The 20,125-nt window shown below is 35.9% G+C and overlaps 1 protein-coding gene across 1 annotated transcript in view; it reads right to left on the bottom strand.

Moving 5' to 3' along the window:
- Nucleotides 1-5,043, bottom strand: part of LOC136039807 (unconventional myosin-IXa-like) — a gene marked incomplete in the record, with an annotated part of 112,307 nt that extends 107,264 nt beyond the window's left edge. The window contains 1 exon segment of the mRNA XM_065723707.1: nucleotides 4,605-5,043. Within this exon segment, the coding sequence (XP_065579779.1) occupies nucleotides 4,605-4,725 (121 nt within the window).
- Nucleotides 5,044-20,125: the final 15,082 nt, after the last annotated feature.

The raw sequence follows: 20,125 nt of genomic DNA, 5'->3' as shown, positions 1-20,125 counted from the left end.
CCTTTGCCCGCCTCCCTCAATGAAATTTGCCGACCAGACACGCACGAAAGAAACCAATTTTATGGGGGCCTCATATTTCTGAAGGGGCGAGTCTGTTCAAATCTCCAAATTCGATGCTTCGGGGAGAAGAAGATACGGGCTTAAAAATTTCCCCTCCTGTTCACGCTCCTGGGCCTGGGCATCCTATCCCCTTTTCTGATGATCCCCAGGATGCGTAAATTTTGTGACAACCAAACATTTTTCAGAAAAAAAATCTTTTCTTTAACCTTGCTCCAAGAAATAAAAATGCGAGGGTTCATTGCATAAATTGGAAAAAGACATTGTCGGCTAGCATTGGTCATTTAATTTTTACCTTGAAATCAGAGTCATTTCAACATTCTTAAGAAGTAAGTCCTACGAAAAACATCAATTAATTCATACATTCCATTCAGTCGATACAACCCTTTGCGTGAGCACTCTCGCCGGTAAATGGAGTCCCTTCAAAAATAGCCTCAGCGGGGGTTTGCCGTCATTTTGAACATCAATTGTCGGGTCAGAGAATGACATGATTCAACCATGTTTTACAAATTTATTGAAGGATCGTCCGCTGAATGAGCCATTTGGGAAAACCATATTTAAGCATCTCGTAAGGTAGTAGATGATTTCCGAGTTAGGGTAGTCAGCTTTTATATTTCATTTATCTAAAATAATAATAATTAGAAAAGAATTTCAATTCATCACAAACGGTTATGTCCCCATTTGTACCAACGTGATGACCTTTGAACGAAGCTAAGTGTCCTTCATTGTGTCGAAGTTCAAATTTGCTCTTCACAATCATTTCCCCTCTAATTTCATGTGCTCAAAATTTATTTCTTCCATTATTATTTCAATATTCCTTCAAAGACCAGCCCGCCCCCACGAAGATATGGTTCAGAAAAGCTCCCCGTGTCCTAAAAAGTTGGCTGCGTACACTTGTTGCAATCTAGGGAGAATTCCCGCTGAAACTTACCCTGAAAGACGCCTCCCCCCCCACAAAAACTAGGACTGAAAATTTTTGTTTTCTTTTTTTTATTTACAGACATTCACTCTCCCGTGGAAAACAGTTGTCTCTCCGTGTCCTAAAATCTTGGCTTCATTGACTTGTTGGAATTTAGGGAGAATTTCCCTGAAACTTGCTCTAAAAGACGCCCTCCTCCCCCACGAGAGCTCGGACTGAAGACATTTTTTCTCTTTTTTCTATATGCACATATACCCTTCCTCAGGGAGAGTACTTTGATTCTGCTTAAATTATAATATCCCTTCAGTACACTTGGGGAATTACGGAGAGTTCTTCCTTAATATTGCTCTGACAGATCTCCCTTCTCTTCCCTAGGAAACTAGAACCTGAAAATGTTTTTCTTTTTCTATCTTTACAGATTCTCAGCCTCGGGGAGAATATTTTGGTTCTCCATATCCTAAAATATTTGCAAAGTAAATTTATAAATCATAGTCGATTCTATAGATACACAAGGAGAGGAGGGGGCTAAATTCATTCACAACCCACTTTATATTGAGGATCTGACATTCTGTCTATTCTACGGGATGGGAGGGGGCGGGTTCTAATATCTATAGAAATTGTTCGCTGCGCCAGCTATGTGGAAATATACGTTAGGGGTTAGAAGCATGGAGGACGTATTATTTATTGATTATGCGTTTCTTATCATAGATGGGTACCCATGAAGTCTGAAAACCTAGGAGGATGCAAGACATATATTATGACTTTAAGGAGCTAAATTAAGAATTGACTCTCTGTGACAGAATTACTTAAAACAAAATTACCAAAATTCCATGGGAGAATTTGATAATACTTCTTCTAAAAATGAACACGGAGATCCTTATAATTTCTACACGTAATTGATCAGTGTTCATATATATTCTTCAGTACACTCTCATGCAACTCAATATAAATCATGCTAAGAGTTGTTTATTTTAACCTTTACCTGATTCTTCCTCAGCGGTAAACGGAAAATAAAACAAATAAAATAATCAAACAAAAACTAAGATAAAAAGTCAATAAAATAATGTCAGGGCCGAGAGACTTACCCAGCACAGAGCCTCTGGCCCCAACGCTCACAAATAGCAGCTTTTGCAGTAGTTTTTATACACCCCACCCTTCTAACGCCTTAAATAATGGGGGAGGGTTCAAGTTTGACTTCGATCTCCAAATGTAAAATTTACAAGCAATGTTTTCATTTGGTTATTCAATTGCTTTAAAAGGACCTAATAGTAACTTTTGCCATGTTGAGATTCCTCAGAATGCCTACCCCTTCCCGATCCAAAATTTTAGGTAGAAGCTCCTCCCCAGCCCTTCCCCCCTTTCCCGCCGGAAAAAGTTAAAACCTGCGTACATGTCTTAGTAACCATAGAACGATGCAGTCATGAAGAGGAAAAATAATGATAATTTGAACCTCAGCCAGAAATGGAGTCTTCTGGATTTAGGGACTCATAAAAGATACTCATTCATTACAACTTTAATTACCATCCACAGCAGAATGCCAAGCCGATAAGTTAAAAAGCTGCCGTCTCGATCAGGCTAAACTATTACTATATTTGGAAGTGAGAATTGAAATTGTCCATGAAGTTAGTTAACACACATTTAATTTGCAAGTGAACACACCACATTCACTAGTGTCAGTTGAATTCACTCATTTCATTGTAAAAAAAGATTCAAATTTTGTATATAAGGTGTGGCGCGCCACACGTGGCACACTACGTCTTACGTGGCACAAGGAAGCACTAGTTGCACGGCCGAAGTGTGTCATGCGTGGCAAAAAATTTGGTGCTCAGTGATATACACCAAACGATGGTGAACGGAGATTGGATCCCCTTTTCAAAGAATTTATTTTTGTACCTTCTCACAAACGATTGTTTTCTAGGTAACATTATAGATTCCGACTAAGATTCCCGACCAGACTTCAAGATATCCCGACTTATTCGATTTTTGATTTGGTGCACTAGCTTTTAGCAATATGGCATTACTTCACTTTTTTCTTTTTTTTTTATTGTGATCTAAATATGGAATGAATTTTTGTCTCATTATTATTTTTTACAATTTGGGTTGAATTGAGTTACAATCCAGTCTTTTAATAAAAAAAAGAGAGAGAAAAAAAAAACTTGACTAAACTTCAAATGAATTTAGTTGTAAAAAGAGCTTGTATCATAAAAGTCAATTCCAGACCCATGATAATATAGTCGAATTAAAAAGCTAGCACCGACTCCAGATTATTGACTAATACCATATAGAAGAAAAACACTTGAATTATAAAAAACATATCCGTACTTCTAAAAATTTAGGTTTGTGGTCCAAATACCCCAAGGGATGGAATCATTGAAGAGGAAAGATCTAGAACTAGATGTAAGTTGGTAGTGGAGGTATAAAACAGCATTATAACAGGTAGTTTGCAATGTCGCATTGTAATTTTGAATAGTTCGAATTTTGCGTATCATGCTTTGGTAAATTTCATTGTAATTAACCTAACTTCACTTCTATGGTGGGGTTGGGATAATACGTAAGTATCTTTCATTGTTATAGAGTTTTCTTTTAATTTTGTATACATCATTGGGACCTTTGGGTCCATATGGGACCTTTAGGGGGAGGCAGAGGATTTTACTGTCAGAATATTTTGGAATAACACAAGATAATTCTCTTCAGAGGAGCCATGACTCTTCAGTGATCCCGAACGTTTTGCCCACCTAACTCAACTTCTATTCGAGAAAACAAAAAGTCCATCTAGAATATGATACCACTGGATGACAGTGGCTCTTCTGAAGGAAACACCATAAAACTAAACGATCAGTATCATTTTACTCCTTATTTTATGCTATTTTACAATATAGGCCTAATAGACATGTTTTATGTACCTTACCCACCTGCTGGTCCCATACATAGTCCTAAATAATATATTTCTATTTTTTTGTTCATCTTGTAATGCGTCAAACGATAGGTAGCTGTATACTTGAGTCAATGTAATACAGTTTCACTTAGCGATTAGAATAGAATTGTGGATAATAAATATTATGTAAAATAGTTTTTAAATATGCATAACAATGGAAAGAAATATACGATAAAAATTTTATTGTTTTTGTGTTTATTTTTTTATGTATTCTAGGAACCATCTGGGCCATCGGGGAAAACATGGAGAAGCATAATAACAATACTATTCGGCAGTTTTCATGGCTTAGTGAAATTTGTTGTCAGAGGTGGTTAGGTTAGGTATTAATATAATGTGTTCTGGGCAGCCTGCTTTCCATAATTCTCTGATGCAGTTTCCATAAATGTGTTATTAAAGTATCATATTTTGGTAAATTTCATTAGGATTTACCTAACTTCACTTCTTGAGTGTGGATGCTATAACAAGTAAGTGTTCCGTTTGGTCACATATATTTGGGACCATCAGGGGGTGGGTTGTATTGTCACAAACACAATTGCTATTCATTAAAATAGCACAAAATAAAGAATCAAGTGGTACTAGTATTTTTGTTTTGTATTATTTTTCTTAGAACAGCCACCCTCATCCAGGAGTACCTAGGATTGTTACTGATCTTTTTGTAGGTTGATGCAAAAGTGATAGGCTAGTAAACTCTACCTTGGGTCCGTCTTTCCGATTCCCAATATTTCTGAAGCTCGTTGAAATATTTCTCCAGGATGTAGTACTTAGTTATTCCTAAAGTGGCCATCGTTGTTGAGGGTGAATCGAGATCTTGCATATTCCAACATCACGAATTTAAATTTAGTAACAATTTAGCACGCCCAATAATCACAAAACAGTTATACTCTAGGTATTCCAATTCACAAAAGTAAACAATGATCCTTATCCATAACGATGAAGCAACACAGGTCACTGTAAGACTACATTGATCAGAACATCGCTGCAAATATCACACAAGAACGAACTTGCTTGAAACACCTCTTCAACACTTTGCTCAAGGAATTCAAATTTGGGTATCAGACAGGTACTACCCAAGGTAGCGAACATGACTAGAGGGCATTCTCTTCTACAGGCAATCCGGTATACGGGTAGCTAGCTGATACTGAGATCAGCTGAGATTTTGGCTGAAACACTTGTTGAAGAATGGCGTCAAATTCTTAATGACCAGAAACATAATTGAGAAAGAACGTAATTAGGTGTTAGCTTGCGTAGCTGACGAAAAGCATCGACAAAAGAATGACGCTAATCAACTGCATCATGCGAGGTGATAGACACCAACAGTGGCTGTATTTGAACTCGAGATACTTACATAGTAGGATACAAGGACACAAGTGTAAATTAGTTATAGTATACGAAAATTGTGAATCTACATGTAAATACAATCAGACTATTCCTGAATGCCCAATGTCTTGACGGGTGGGGGGAGGGAAGCCTATATTTTGCCACAAAGAAAAGGGCGGAGGAGAATTGAAACGTTTTCATCCACAATATCTGATCTGCCGAGGCGTGGAGGGTTGCAAAAGCTTTGCCTGATGTTTGCCCAGATGACCACCCATATTTAGTTTTGTTGGCTTTAAGATTTGAGCAAAGTGGCATTTTTTGATATGAAATAAAAATTGTGGCATGATTAGGACGAAAGCACTATTGAGCGGAAAATTCTGAAATAACCAAACGGTTTAGAATCGCCAATCTATTTACGCGGTCTTCCAGTTTCAGCGATCATAGGCGTATTGCCACGTGGTGCCGTAGTCTAACGCAAAATTGGCCTAATGGCCACTTATACAGGATGATTGGTTATTATGTAAAACGTAATTGCAATATTGTTTAACGGTTTTGACGGATGTGGGTATTGTTGGTAGGGGGAGATGGCCGAAGATTCAAAAAGATAATTTATAGAGCAAAATGGCCCAATATTCTGTTTCTTTGCATTTGGAGTAATACATTAGGACTATATATGGCGAGGGAGTGGTAGTTTTTTTTAATTTTGCAAATATTTTAGTTGGAAATAATTATTAACACTCGTATCCTTATCTGCACAAACGCAGAAATTGAGTGAGGGGCGGGGGTCAGTCATCCCCAGGAGTAATATTTGTCCACTAGACCCTCTGAAAAATAGGCATTTAGACCTAAAATTCTTTTTGACACTTTAAAGCCCCCACCTCCATCCACTTAACAAAAATCATTACGTGCATCTTTCTCGGTGATGTTTTTCATACTCGGTTCATATTTTTCAAAGCGTAAATCAGGAGTAGAGGAGGGTTGGAAAGAGCCACAGCCACCCTCATATTCCACAAAATTTGACCACGAAATTAATAAGGAAAAGAAACCAAATTGAAAATTGAAAACTAACAGACATTCTTCTTTATATGATGAAATATAGAACATGAAATATTTCGGACACAATGCCTAGTTGCGAGGGCATGCCAAATTTTGACACGTGGCGTATATTTCCGAACACTACGAATGTTTCACAGTTATACCACACTTGGCACAGTTTTCACTGCACTTGGAACACTTCCAAACCGAGTGCAACCTTGTGTACATGATCTCTGAAAGTGATTACTCCTAGCCTAGCTCCACTGCAGCCATTAGGGGGAGGGCAATGGATCTTTTTTGCGTAGGAAGGGGTACCTGAAGCTATTAAATAGTTAGTTTTGGGCCCAGGCTTTTCGACTTTTGATGAGAGGTCTTTCACATCAAAATTCAGGGGGATTTGTAATGAGGGTACGATAGCTTCCCTCTTATTGCAGAACTATTTTTAATGTGAAATGAGACATCAAAATCATTAATTACCTCCCCATATGTATAAGAAGGAGAGTCCCTTATTAGGAGTAACTTTTATCTGATTCCCCCTGAAAAATAATGAAATCACCCCCTAATAGTCATTTTCGGCATATAAGAGCTCTCTTTCTGTATAGAGTAATCAAAGGTTCTCGGATCTTGAGAGCGAGAGTTCATTTGGCGCCACCAGATTCTTCCCCTCCTTAGACTTTGGGAAACACCTCGTTTTGGAATTTTCGTTGATTTTTTTTTTAATTTCCATTGAAGAACTGAAATTCACGACAAAATTTCCTCGCTAAATTTTGAAAATTACATTCCAATCCCCTATCTTCGTAAATTGGCACCATTAAGAGGCACGCTTTTTCAGGTTTTAAATTTATTTTTGAAGCATTGTTTTGTCAAATCCAAACTTTAGCATAAAGGGTTGAGGAGGTGTGAGGAGTTAGTCCAATCAATTTCAATGCCCAACTAAAGTCTAGTCGGAACTATTGGATAAGTAAAAAGTGATGAGTGTTATTTTTCTCGAACATTTTGTGCAGAGCAGTTGATTGCAGAAACTGGGGAAGGAGATTGTTTGATTGGAAAACGAACTTCATAGTCCCATTTTAAGGATCAAAAGCAATTGTAGGGCAACTAGCCTTCCCGTGTACTCTATTTTGCCCTTGGATGTACCTATAACCCAATAGCATCGATTCAAAGCGTTGAGACAATTATTTCACTCCTATTGATTGAGAGGTACAGGGGGGAGAAACTCATATATATAGAGTGCTTTTTTAAGGGGCAAAAAACCCGGGGAGTGAAAGCGAGTAATAAAAAAAAAATTGGTTCAAAAATTTCAGCAAGATTCACCCAGATATATTGGCTCTGAATTCTGGCTCTAGAGCTGGTTTTGAATTCCTCCCATCTCCTGTGTACGTTCCTGGGTATGAATGCATCACATTTCAAAAAGCACAATTAGGCAAAGAATCAAAACTTGTGTAGTTGGAAATAATTGTTCCCAGATGCCCTTCAATTTCCCTTCCGTTGTCATTTTTTACAAAAAGATTGGCACTTTGCCCATTTATCACACCAGAGTCATGCAAGGACTAAGCAAGCCGTAAACTGACCGTAAACAGTGAACGGACTTGGAGCAAAAACAAGCTAAACCCTTCTTCAGCACAAAGAAAAGGATAAGTGCTTATTTATTGTAAAAATGAGATAAGTCCTGAATGAGATAATCCTGAATCGGTACGAAAAAAGGCTAGTTCCCACTCAGTTCAATGATAAGCTAAGTCCTGGATAAGTTAGACCACTGTAAGAAGGAGACGATTCCAAGCTAAGGACTGACTCGGTGAATGCACAAGCTAAGCCCTTCCTTGGTGCAAAAATAAGCAAAGGCCATGCTGTGGAATTTCGATGACATAGTGTGGAAATGATCCAAGTCCTGAATGCAAAAATGAGTGATGTACCTCCCGCAGACTGACTTGGTGGAACTCTGCAAGAATATCAAGCTCTTTGATTCGAGAACCGAAGTTCTCGGTTCCCACCCCAACCCTCAACAACACCACCAAATTCTTAGCAGATTGGTAGGCATATTCTTCCCAAAATTATAGCCAGATTTAATATGTATGACTGAAGGCCTAAAGACAGCCCTTTGTATCTAACAGTGTTGACGCTGCTCCCCTTACCGTGTGCTTTTAACAGTAAAGTAGGCATGCGCTCCCTTGTTTCAACTAGAAGTTATTCAAGTTGCCACTTCAAGTTAACTAGTCCGTTCCACTATTAAATTCTAAGAGAGAGGTATGATAGGGATAAAAAGATAAAGATCTCTTAAAAAGATAAAAGAAAAAGATAAATTCTCTTGACTTCTGTAATAAAAAACTTTTTTTTATTGTTTGGCAATTGTCCTTTCAACGGGAGTATGGATGAGGTTCGATGCGTCTTTGGCCCCTTAGAAGTCCAGAAATCATATAGAAAATTTTCCAAGGAGTCAAAAATTTTCCAAGGATGCCATAAATTTTCAATCATATGGATTAAAAATTCATACGAAAAATTCATTTCCATTCACCTCAAAGTTGTCTTGTGAGAAAATTATTAAAGAGGATTGCATAAAACCATGGCTAGTCAAAAGTGTCATCTAAATATTCAAAGTATCCAAAAACTTCAGTAGATGACGAAAAATTTTGTTTTTACACACAGAGTCATAAATAAAAAACTTGCAGATATTCCTAGAACTAACACATGATAAAACTGCGTCAATTAAAAATGTACATAAATGGATTTTTTTTTTCCTTAAATCCCAACATGTGTAACATTAGGCAATAAATTTTCATTAGTATGTTTTTTTTTAATTTTACCCCTTTCAAATGCATATAAAATACATTTGTTATCATTTGTTGAATCCCCGATTCAAAATATTTCTTCAGCTAACGAAATAGATTGCTTTAAAATTACCAATGGATCTTAAAAATTTTGTGTAGACATCAATTTCTTTATAGTTTTAAACAAAATGAATAAAAGAAAAGTAATGACACAAAAGTGTATACTTTTAAAATAATAAAATAATAAACTAAATTGGAAGTTACAAATGTATTTACTTTAAGAAGTGTTTTTTTCCTTTTTTGTGATTTTCACAGGTAATATTTCCCTTTTTGAAGTTATGAAAAACAAATAGCAAACTGTTCATAATACATAACGTTTTCAGCAATGCCCTACTGATAATGTATTCATTAGGGGATTTGAACTTTTTTAGGTGAAAGTAAAGAGTAACGTTAAAATCTGAAACGAACAAAAATAAACCATAAAAGAAATTTGCCCAGTTAAAAACCCTAATGCTTCCGCTAAAGTTTAAACGTATATTACGAATACCTAATATACTCTCAATGAAGCATAACCTAAATTGTTAGGATTTTGGGTACGGGGTGGTATCTCTTTCTACCTTACCTCTGTTTTCCTTGCTATATCCTGTTTTCAAACAGTTCGTGTAGGAGCGACCCGGTTCAATAGTGATCGAAACTCTAAAAAACGGAATTTTGATACCAATAGTTAAATCAAAAGAATCGTATCAAAAGAACCCTAGTTTAGAATTTTCAAACTCCTATCTACAAAAATGTGGAATTTCGTATTTTTTGCCAGATGACAGATCAAGAATGCGTCTTTATTTGTTTTTGGGTTTTTTCCCAATTTGTTGGTCGATAAAAATCGACGACTTGAAAAACAATACAACATAATTTTAAACATTCGTCCTATTGAATCCGGAGGCTTTAAATGTAATATCTCTATAACCTATAACTATTTCGTTGCGTCACTATTGACCTATTACTCAATCGATAAATTCAACGCTCAAACATTTGCTACAAATCGTTTGTTAAGGAACAATGTTCATGTTCTATGTTCATTGGTTTCAAACAGTCTGTGGTAACGAGCTGTAGTAAGGAGCGACCCGGCTCAATAGTAACCAAAACTCTAAAAAAGGAATTTTGATACCAAAAACAAAAGAATCGCATTTTAATGCTGATTTTAAATATATAAGTTTTGGTCTTAGTCTTACCCATCAAAAGTTACGAGCCAGAGAAAATTTGCCTTATTTTAGAAAAATAGGGGGAATAACCCCCTAAAAGTCATAGAATCTTAACGAAAATCACACCATCAGATTCAGCGTATCAGAGAACCCTATTGTAGAAATTTCAAGCTCCTATCTACAAAAATGTGGAATTTTGTATTTTTTGCCAGAAGGCAGATCACGGATGCGTGTTAATTTGTTTTTTTTTTCAGGTGTGATTGTATCGACACAGTGGTCCTAGAATGTTGCCAGAGGGCTCATTGTAACGGATATGAGAAGTTCTAGTGCTCTTTTAAAGTTGCCAAAAAATTGGAGGGCACCGAGGCCCCTTCCAGGATAGTTATTTTCCCAAAGTCAACGGATCAAAATTCTGATATAGCCGTTTTATTCAGCATAGTCGAAAAGCCTTATAACTATGTCTTTGGGGACCACTTACTCCCCCACAGTCCCCGTGTGGGCTACAAAAGTTTTTTACTTTTTAAAAAGTAGAGTTGAGAGAAAGAGTCAAACTTTAGCGTAAAGAGCGGGGCGTTGATGGGGAAGCTGTCCCTTTCATATACGAAGTAATTTCTGTTCGATTTAAGTTTTAATGTCGCTCCCTACTTCCAGTTAAAAAAAACTTGTTTTTTATTTAATCACATTCGTGGTAACGGACTGTAGTAAGGAGCGACACGGCTCAATAGCAACCGAAACTCTAAATTTGATACCAATAGTTACATACAAAAATTGTATTTTTATGCTGATTTTAAATATACAAGTTTCATCGACTTTTGTTTTACCCAACATAAGTTACAAGCCTGGGAAAATTTGCCTTCTTTTAGAAAATAGGGGGAACACCCCTTAAAAGTCACAGAATCTTAACGAAAATCACACCATCAGATTTAGAGCATCAGAGAATCCTACTGTAGAATTTTCAAGCTCCTATCTACAAAAATGTGAGATTTTGTATTTTTTTTTTGCCAGAAGACAGATCACGGATGCGTGTTTATTTGTTTTTTTTTTTTCCCAGGGATGATCGTATCGATCCAGTGGCCCTAGAATGTCACAAGACGGATCATTATAATTGAAGTTAGAAGTTCTAGTGCCCTTTTAAGTGACCAAATATTGGAGGGCACCTAGGCCCCCTCCCAAGCTCATTTTTTCCTAAAGTCACCGGATCAAAATTTTGAGATAGCTATTTTGTTAAGCATAGTCGAAAAACCTAATAACTATATCTTTGGGGACGACTTAATCCCCCACAGTACCCGGGGGAGGGGCTGCAGGTTACGAACTTAGACCATTGTTTACGTATAGTAATGATTATTGGGAAGTATAAAGTCGTTTCCAGGGGGACTTTTTCGTGTTGGGGGGGGGGGGTGGTCAAGGGGAGGGGGTTACATGTGAGAGGATCTTTCAATGGAGAAATTTATCATAAGGGAAGAGAATTCCCATGAAGGGGCGCAGGATTTTCTAGCATTATTAAAAAAACAATGAGAAAATAAATAAAGACAATTTATTTCAACTAGAAGTAAGGAGCAATATTAAAACTTAAAACAAAAAGAAATTATTACGCATTTAAGGGCATTTGTTTCCCCCTCAATACCTAGCTCTTTACACTAAAGTATTTTTAGTCATTTCAACTATTTATTCTGCGGCCTGTGTGATTCAAGGGTCATTCATAAAGAATGGCGACAAAATTCAAGCTTTAGTGTAAAGAGCAAGGTATTGATGAGGAGGCGAACCCCCCTGGTATACGAAATAAAAGTATAGAAATTTAAAAGTTCGCTACGTGGGTTAATTCGTAAGTTACGTAAATTATTATACGTATATTTATTATTACTAACGAAAATGTTCGTAAAAAATAAAAGTTCTAATTGCATTTTTCAGTAACCAAAAATTGTAGGACTACTAGGCCTCCTCCCCCACCCCTTTTTTATCAAAATCGTCCGATCAAAACTAAAAGAAAGCCATTCAGCCAAAAAAAAAATTATGATACAAATTTCATTCTAATTATTCATGTACGGTGAGCCAAAATCAAAACATACATTAATTCAAAAACAATCGGAGATTAAATAAAAAAGCAAGTTTTTTCAACTGAAAGTAAAGAGCGACATTAAAACTTAAAATGAAGAGAAATTATTCCATATATGAAAGGGGATGTCCCCTCCTCAACGTCCCGCTCTTTAAGCTAAAGTTTCTTATTGTTTTAAAAAGTAAAACTGTGACAACATGTCAAACTTTAGCGTAAAAAGTGGGACGTTGAGGAGGGGACAGCCCCTTTCATATACGGAGTAATTTCTGTTCGTTTTAAGTTTTAATGTCGATCCTTCGTTTCAGTTGAAAAAAACTTTTTTTCTATTTAATCAAAAACAAGATCAACACCCAATTTGACTTCAGTTTTATCTTTTTACTCTTTAACACTCAAATCGGTTATAATTTTCTTTATTATTTCATAGCTATGAACATTAGTTGGGTTTTGTATCACACCCGAGCAATAGCATTGTAAAATGGTTACAGAAAAAAAATCTATTCGCAGCTTTTCAGATGAAAACAGGTGGATTGCGACCGGGCTCGATAGTAACCGAAACTCTAAAAAACAGAATTGTGATACCAATAGTTACAATAACAGAATTATATTTTAATGCTGATTTTAAATATATAAGTTTCATCAAGTTTAGTCTTACCCATCAACAGTTACGAGCCTGAGAAAATTTGCCTTATTTTGGAAAAGAGGGGGAAACACCCCTTAAAAGTCATAGAATCTTAACGAAAATCACACAATCAGATTCAGCGTAACAGAAAACCCTACTGTAGAAGTTTCAAGCTCCTATCTACAAAAATGTGGAATTTTGTATTTTTTGCCAGAAGACAGATCACGGATGCGTCTTTATTTGTTTATTTGTTGCTTTTGTTCCCCAGGGATGGTCGTATAGACTCAGTGGTGCTAGAATGTCGCGAGAGGGCTCATTCTAACGGAAATCAAAGATTCTAGTGCCCTTTTAGAGTGATCAAAAAATTGGAGGGCACCTAGGCCCCCTTCCACGCACATTTTTTCCCAAAGTCACTCCAAATTTTGGAATAGCCATTCTGTTCAGCTTAGTCGAAAACCTAGTAATTATATCTTTGGGGACGACTTAATCCCCCACAGTCCCCGGGGGAGGGGCTGCAAGTTGCAAACTTTGACCATTGTTTACATATAGTAGTGGTTATTATGAAGTGTACAGATATTTTCACGGCACCGTTTTCGCGTTGGGGTGGGGATGGGTCGGGGGAAGGGGGTTACGTGGGAAGATCTATCCATGGAGGAGTTTATCATGAGGGAAGAGAATTACCATGAAGAGGGCGCAGGATTTTATAGGATTATTTATAAAAAAAATAAGAAAAAAAAAAAAAATTCAACTGGAAGTAAGGAGCAGCATTAAGACTTAAAACTAATACAAAATATTACGTACATAAGGGGGTTCGTCTCGTCCCCAATACCTTGCTCTTTACGCTAAAGTATTTTTAGTATTTTCAACTATTTATTCTACGGCCTTTGTGATTCAAGGGTCGTTCTTAAAAATTTGGGACCAAATTCAAGCTTTAGTGTGAAGAGCGAGGTATTGACGAGGGGGCGAACCCCCTCATATACGTAATAGAAATAAACAAATGTAGAAGTTCGTTACGTAATCTAATTCGTATGGTACGTATGTTCAGTACTAACAAAAAGGTTCGTCGAAAAATAAAAAATCTATTTGCATTTTTAAATAGCCAAAATTGGAGAGTAACTAGGCCTCCTCCCCCATCCATTTTTCTTATCAAAATCGTCCGATCAAAACTATGAAAAAGCTCTTTAGCAAAAAAATAATATGCATATTTCGTTTTATTTATTAATGTGCGGTGAGCCAAAATAAAAAAATGCATCAATTCTAAAACGCTCAGAAATTAAATATAAAAAACAAGTTTTTTTTTAACTGCAAGTAAGGAGCAACATTAATACTTAAAACGAACAGAAAGGGGTTGTCCCTCTTCAACGCCTCGCTCTTTACGCTACAGTTTTTTTTATTATTTCAAAAAGCAGAGTTGTGACAAAGAGTCAGACTTTAGCGTAAAGAGCGGGGAGTTGAGGAGGGGACAACCCCTTTCACATACGGAATAATTTCTGTTCGTTTTAAGTTTTTATGTCGCTCCTTACTTGCAGTTAAAAAAAAACTATTTTTTTATTGAATCACAGGAAGGAAATAATAGTTTTTTATGCAATCATTTATTATAATGTTTTTTTTATACAATAGCATCATTTTTATTCAATCCTAATAAGGGGGATTAATGCCAGAATTACCTCAAACTCAATTGGATTATCTGTCTTGGCTTTTTCTACAATTAGTCATGAGTTGATGCCCACAACTATTCGATTTTAATTCAAAAATCAACGGACTTGGTCGAGGCCGGAGGCCTTGACCAAGTCCGTTGATTTCTAAACGATTAATTCATTTTTCATGCTTAGGCTCACCCTTCTAAAATCAAAATTTTTTGAACCCACTCTGACCCGGTCTTTGCTCTTTTGAGGTATTTAAAATAGACATTAAACCAAATTTTTTTTCTATTTAAGGGAGGCTACAATAAATCTCTTGAGTTAATTATCATTATCCAAAAATTTACTCCTTGTTTATGTTTTTTTTTAATTTTAAACAACTGCAGAATTTCCTTTTACTGCTTTTGAAGATACATATGTGCAATGTGAATTCTGCAGGTTCATACAAGAAAAGATGGCACTTTTCTCTGGACAATTCTGTTTGAGGCAGCTCCAATAATAACAAATCATGCATAATAACGAAGAAGATCATCCATAGATTTTCCATTTGACTGATTTTCAGACTTTTATGCACTTCAACTGCTTGCCTCTAGTAGACGCATGTGATCAGTAGAATACATAATGTGGAACATCTTTAGAAGTGTCACTACAACCTTCAGAACAATTTCCGGTGGTTGTTTTTCTATTCTTCTTCATTTTTCTACTTCTCTTAACCCGTCCGCGATACTGCACTCCATGTGCTGCTAAATGCACAAGTTGGGGTTGTGCATCCCGTCCACGATACTGCACTCCATGTGCTGCTAAATGCACAAGTTGGGGTTATAATTATGGGTTTTCAAAAACAACAAAAACATTTCCTTTGTTTGGATGCACGATGAATACTTAATCAAACAGTTCGTGGTAACGAACTGTAGTAAGGAGCGACCCGGCTCAATAGTAACCAAAACTCTAAAGAATTGAATTTTGATATCAATAGCTACATCAAAAGAATCGCATTTTAATGCTGATTTTAAATATATAAGTTTCACCAAGTTTAGTCCTACCCATCAAAAGTTACGAGCCTGAGAAAATTTGCCTTATTTATGAAAATAGGGGGAAACACCCCCTAAAAATCGTAGGATCTTAGCGAAAATGACACCATCAGATTCAGCGTATCAGAGAACCCTACTGTAGAAGTTTCAAGCTCCTATCTACAAAAATGTGGAATTTTGTATTTTTTGCCAGAAGACAAATCACGGGTGCGTGTTTATTTGTTTGTTTTTTTTTTTTTTTTTTTTTTTTTTTTTTTTTTTTTTTTTTCCCAGGGGTCATCGTATCGACCAAGTGGTCCTAGAATGTCACAAGAGGGCTCATTCTAACGGAAATGAAAAGTTCTAGTGCCCTTTTTAAGTGACCAAAAAATTTGGAGGGCATCTAGGCCCCCTCCCACGCTCATTTTTTCCCAAAGTCAACGGATCAAAATTTTGAGATAGCCATTTTGTTCAACATAGTCGAAAACCATAATAACTATGTCTTTGGGGATGACTTACTCCCCCACAATCCCTGGGGGAGGGGCTGCAAGTTACAAACTTTGACCAGTGTTTACATATAGTAATGGTTATTGGGAAGTGTACAGACGTTTTCAGGGGGATTTTATTTTATTTGGGGGGTGGGGCTGAGGAGAGGGGGCTATGCTGGAGGATCTTTCCTTGGAGGAATCTGTCATGGGGGAAGAAAAATTCAATGAAAAGGGCGCAGGATTCTCTAGCATTACTATAAGAAAACAATGAAAAATAAACATGAAAACGTTTTTTTTCAAATGAAAGGAAGAAGTAGCATTGAAACTTAAAACGAACAGAGATTATTACGCATATGAGGGGTTCTAAAAATACTTTAGCATAAAGAGCGAGGTATTTAGGAGGAGATAAATACCTTGCTCTTTATGCTAAAGTATTTTTAGTAATTTCAACTATTTATTCTACGGCCTTTCTGATTCAGGGGTCATTCTTAAAGAATTGGGACAAAACTTACGATTTAGTGTAAAGAGCGAGGTATTAACGAGGGTACAAACCCCCTCGTATACATAATAAAAATATAAGGTTATGAAAGTTTGTTACGTAAGTTAATTCTTAAGTTACGCATATTTTTTACTAATAAAAACGTTCGTTAAAATTAAAAGTTCTAGTTGCCTTTTTAAGTAACCGAAAAATTACAGGGCAACTAGGCCTCCTTCCTCACCCCTTATTTCTCAAAATCATCTGATCAAAACTAAGAGAAAGCCATTTAGCCAAAAAAGGAATTAATATGCAAATTTCATTTTAATAATTTATGTGCGGAGAGCCAAAACCAAACATGCATTAATTCAAAAACGTTCAGAAATTAAATAAAAAAAAACTAATTTTTTTAGCTGAAAGTAAGGAGCGACATTAAAACTTAAAACGAACAGAAATTACTCCGTATATGAAATGGGTTGTCCCCTCCACAATCCCTCGCTCTTTACGCTAAAGTTTGACTTTTTGCCACAATTCTACTTTTTAAAACAATTAAAAGCTTTAGCGTAAAGAGCGAGGGATTGTGGAGGGGACAACCCATTTCATATACGGAGTAATTTCTGTTCGTTTTAAGTTTTAATGTCGCTCCTTACTTTCAGCTAAAAAAATTAGTTTTTTTTATTTAATTTCTCAAATAGAGCCACGTCCAGACAGAGGAAGGGAGGGGTAGCTGACTTCTTGGGGAAAAATCGATTGAGCATACAAGGCATAGACTTATCACAAGGGACTAAAGTAGGAAGTCAGCCTCTACAGGAATTTCAAAGTACGAGCATGAAAGCATCCTTATAAATAGGGAGAGGGAGCCCCACCAGAGGCTGTCCTAATTCGCTTTGAATTCAATCGGATTTCAAAATTCCAAGCATAGATTGTAATGAATTTTGTAAAGCCTTTTATCATATAGGGGGGGGGGTAATTCCCCGTGTAACATTTCGAATGATTGTGGCAGTGTAACATCAATTCTCCTGAAAGTTTTTATTTATGGTTATCTGCTTGACTTTTCTTATTTGATTATTTGATTGTTTTCTATTTGTCTATTTTCTATTATTTCTATTTTTATTATTTTCTTATTTGATTTTCTTATTTCACTTAGGTTTCATTTCAAATTCTCTTTAAAAAATAATGAAATCTAAAATCACTTTCGACGGGATAGCTTTCCATTGGTAAAATTTTTACATGCATATTGACTTCATAAGAGATGGGGGACACCACCACGGCTTGGGCAAAAGCTGTTTGAGTATTTCTAACCTAAAATGAGCACTTTTCAAACGATATTCTAAAACTTAAATGTATTTTAACAGTCTTAAACAAACTTGTTTAGTGTTACGACACTAGGGCATTCTTATTTTGGCTAAGTATTATATATCACCGTACTTTTTAACAGATCTTCCATTCATGATTTAATCTATGTTTAACTTTTGTTTAGGCTTGGTGACAAATATTAGGAATTAGGAAGCCAAAATATTTGCTCAGAATTTTCTAGCCGATGTTTGTGTAAAATCTTCATTTCTAGATAACTTTCATTTTTAAGAAAAATTATGAAAAGTTACCATTGTCGCAATTCATCAATGATACGATTATATCAAAAGCAAAAAACCCTGCCACTATTGACATTAAGTGTGTCCTGATGCCGGCAGATGGTAATCCTGCTCTATTTATAAATCTTTCAAGATGATATACTTCCTTGCAGTTGTCAAAGTATACAGCGCTACCATCTATCTTGACATACAAACTAAGTTACAATAGATAGCATTCCTTACGAAGCTAGCTAGTGGTGCTGGCTTGGCTTCTCGTCTGATATTCACAACTAGCGAAAAGCTGCCTGACTGATTTTTGCACGAAGATAGCTATAAGCTAGTCTTGAAAAAACGAATCGAGGCTACTAGAGGAAAAAGGTCCTTGCTAGTGGCTTTCAGTGCCAAATTCAAATTGTTACACTCATGGGTTTGAAACAACACAACTTACAGTATTATTTATTTTGGTAAACCCATAACTTTATGAAAAGAAAAGTATTTTTGAGAACCCTACAGATTTACAGGTGGTATTCAATCACTAATGCCAGTTTATTGCGTGAAGCTAATTCGGAAATTGAAACATGGTCAATTTTTAGATAGCATGCTTTTTCAGCCAATAATCATGATAATGTTCACTAGTCTGTCGTATTGGCTATTAACGACTAATACTTTTATTACATATGTTACATATATCTAATGAAGAATAATTTTCAGAAGTCCTTCCGTTAATTCCAATCTGTGGTTGAAATCGCCGATAATTCCCGGAAAGAGGCATATTGGGATAAAAGTATTTTTATACTAACATCAGAATATTAAAAACCATGCTGAAGACAATGGTTACATCACACAAAACTTATACAAGGATATTAGTCCTTTACAGTAAGCAATAATTTATTTTTTTCTGACAAGTTTCAGTCGATATTATTTGATGGCAAGCATCTCTGAAGCATCGTCTAAAATTAAATTTGATGGAACAGGATTTTGAAAAAAAGGTTTTCCCTAAATCTGGCAAATGAGCTATTCAAAGATGAAAAAGTTAATAATAATTACTGATTTAGTTATATATCTTCCTCTATGCTTATTGTAAGTGTTAAAAATTTTTGAAATAAATTTATTGAATTGATTTTCTACATTTTTGGAACACAAAAGTGGGGGATGAAGAGACTCTAAAATATTTAAAGTAGCATATTCAATATATGTAGGCACTTTTATGTAGTTTTTCTGCTAGTTTTCTAGCTTTTTATGTAGTTTTTTCTATAGTTTTTTCGCTATGTTCTGGAACAAAACACAGCCGCAAGTAGGGAGGAAAAAATCTATCACTCAAAAATTCTGGGACAGCCAATTAATTTAAAATCATCAAAAATTCTCGCATTGAGCTTCCCAGTTTTAGAGGTATAAATGGCACATGGCAGCTTATCATTTCTAAGGTGCACGAAGTAAAAAAAAGTGACTATTAATACAGATATATATTTTAAACCTTTGTTTAACCCATTTGACTCACTTGAGACTTCACAAAATTATATACAGTGATGAATAGTTGTCTGTCAGTTGTTTTGGAATAGGGTCAGTAAAACTTTGTGTAGAGGGGATCGTGTGTGCTATAAATGTATCTCAAAATGTGTACTTTTATCCCAAAATTTTTTAACTCTCTCTAAACCTTCAAACAAATATAGGAGTTTTGGAGGAGTTATCAATTAATATCTAATCTTTTTTGTTTCCGGCATTGTTTCTGATTAAGCCTTAATAATAGGGATGCTGCGGAACGGTAGCTCCTTTATTATTCCAGTAGATATTATGTGTGTAGAATAAAAGATTAGACTCTTCTACTGACACAGACGTTAGAGAGGACAGGGAGGAGAGGATAACGAGCACTACCAGGAAATCTTATAGATTGAGGAGGGCTATGCACTACCAGGATCTAGGTTTTTCCTGAGTTTTCAACAGGAATAGTTCATATTTTCCTATTTATATGCATTCCATTTACGAAATGAGCAGTTTTTTTTTCAGCCATTCCAGTGATTAAATAATTTTTCTTTTTTGTCAAA

This window comes from Artemia franciscana, chromosome 20, assembly GCF_032884065.1.
Source record: "Artemia franciscana chromosome 20, ASM3288406v1, whole genome shotgun sequence".
Lineage (NCBI taxonomy): Eukaryota > Metazoa > Arthropoda > Branchiopoda > Anostraca > Artemiidae > Artemia > Artemia franciscana.
The sequence above is the reverse complement of the archived record's forward strand: the minus strand, read 5'-3'. Positions and strand labels throughout refer to the sequence as shown.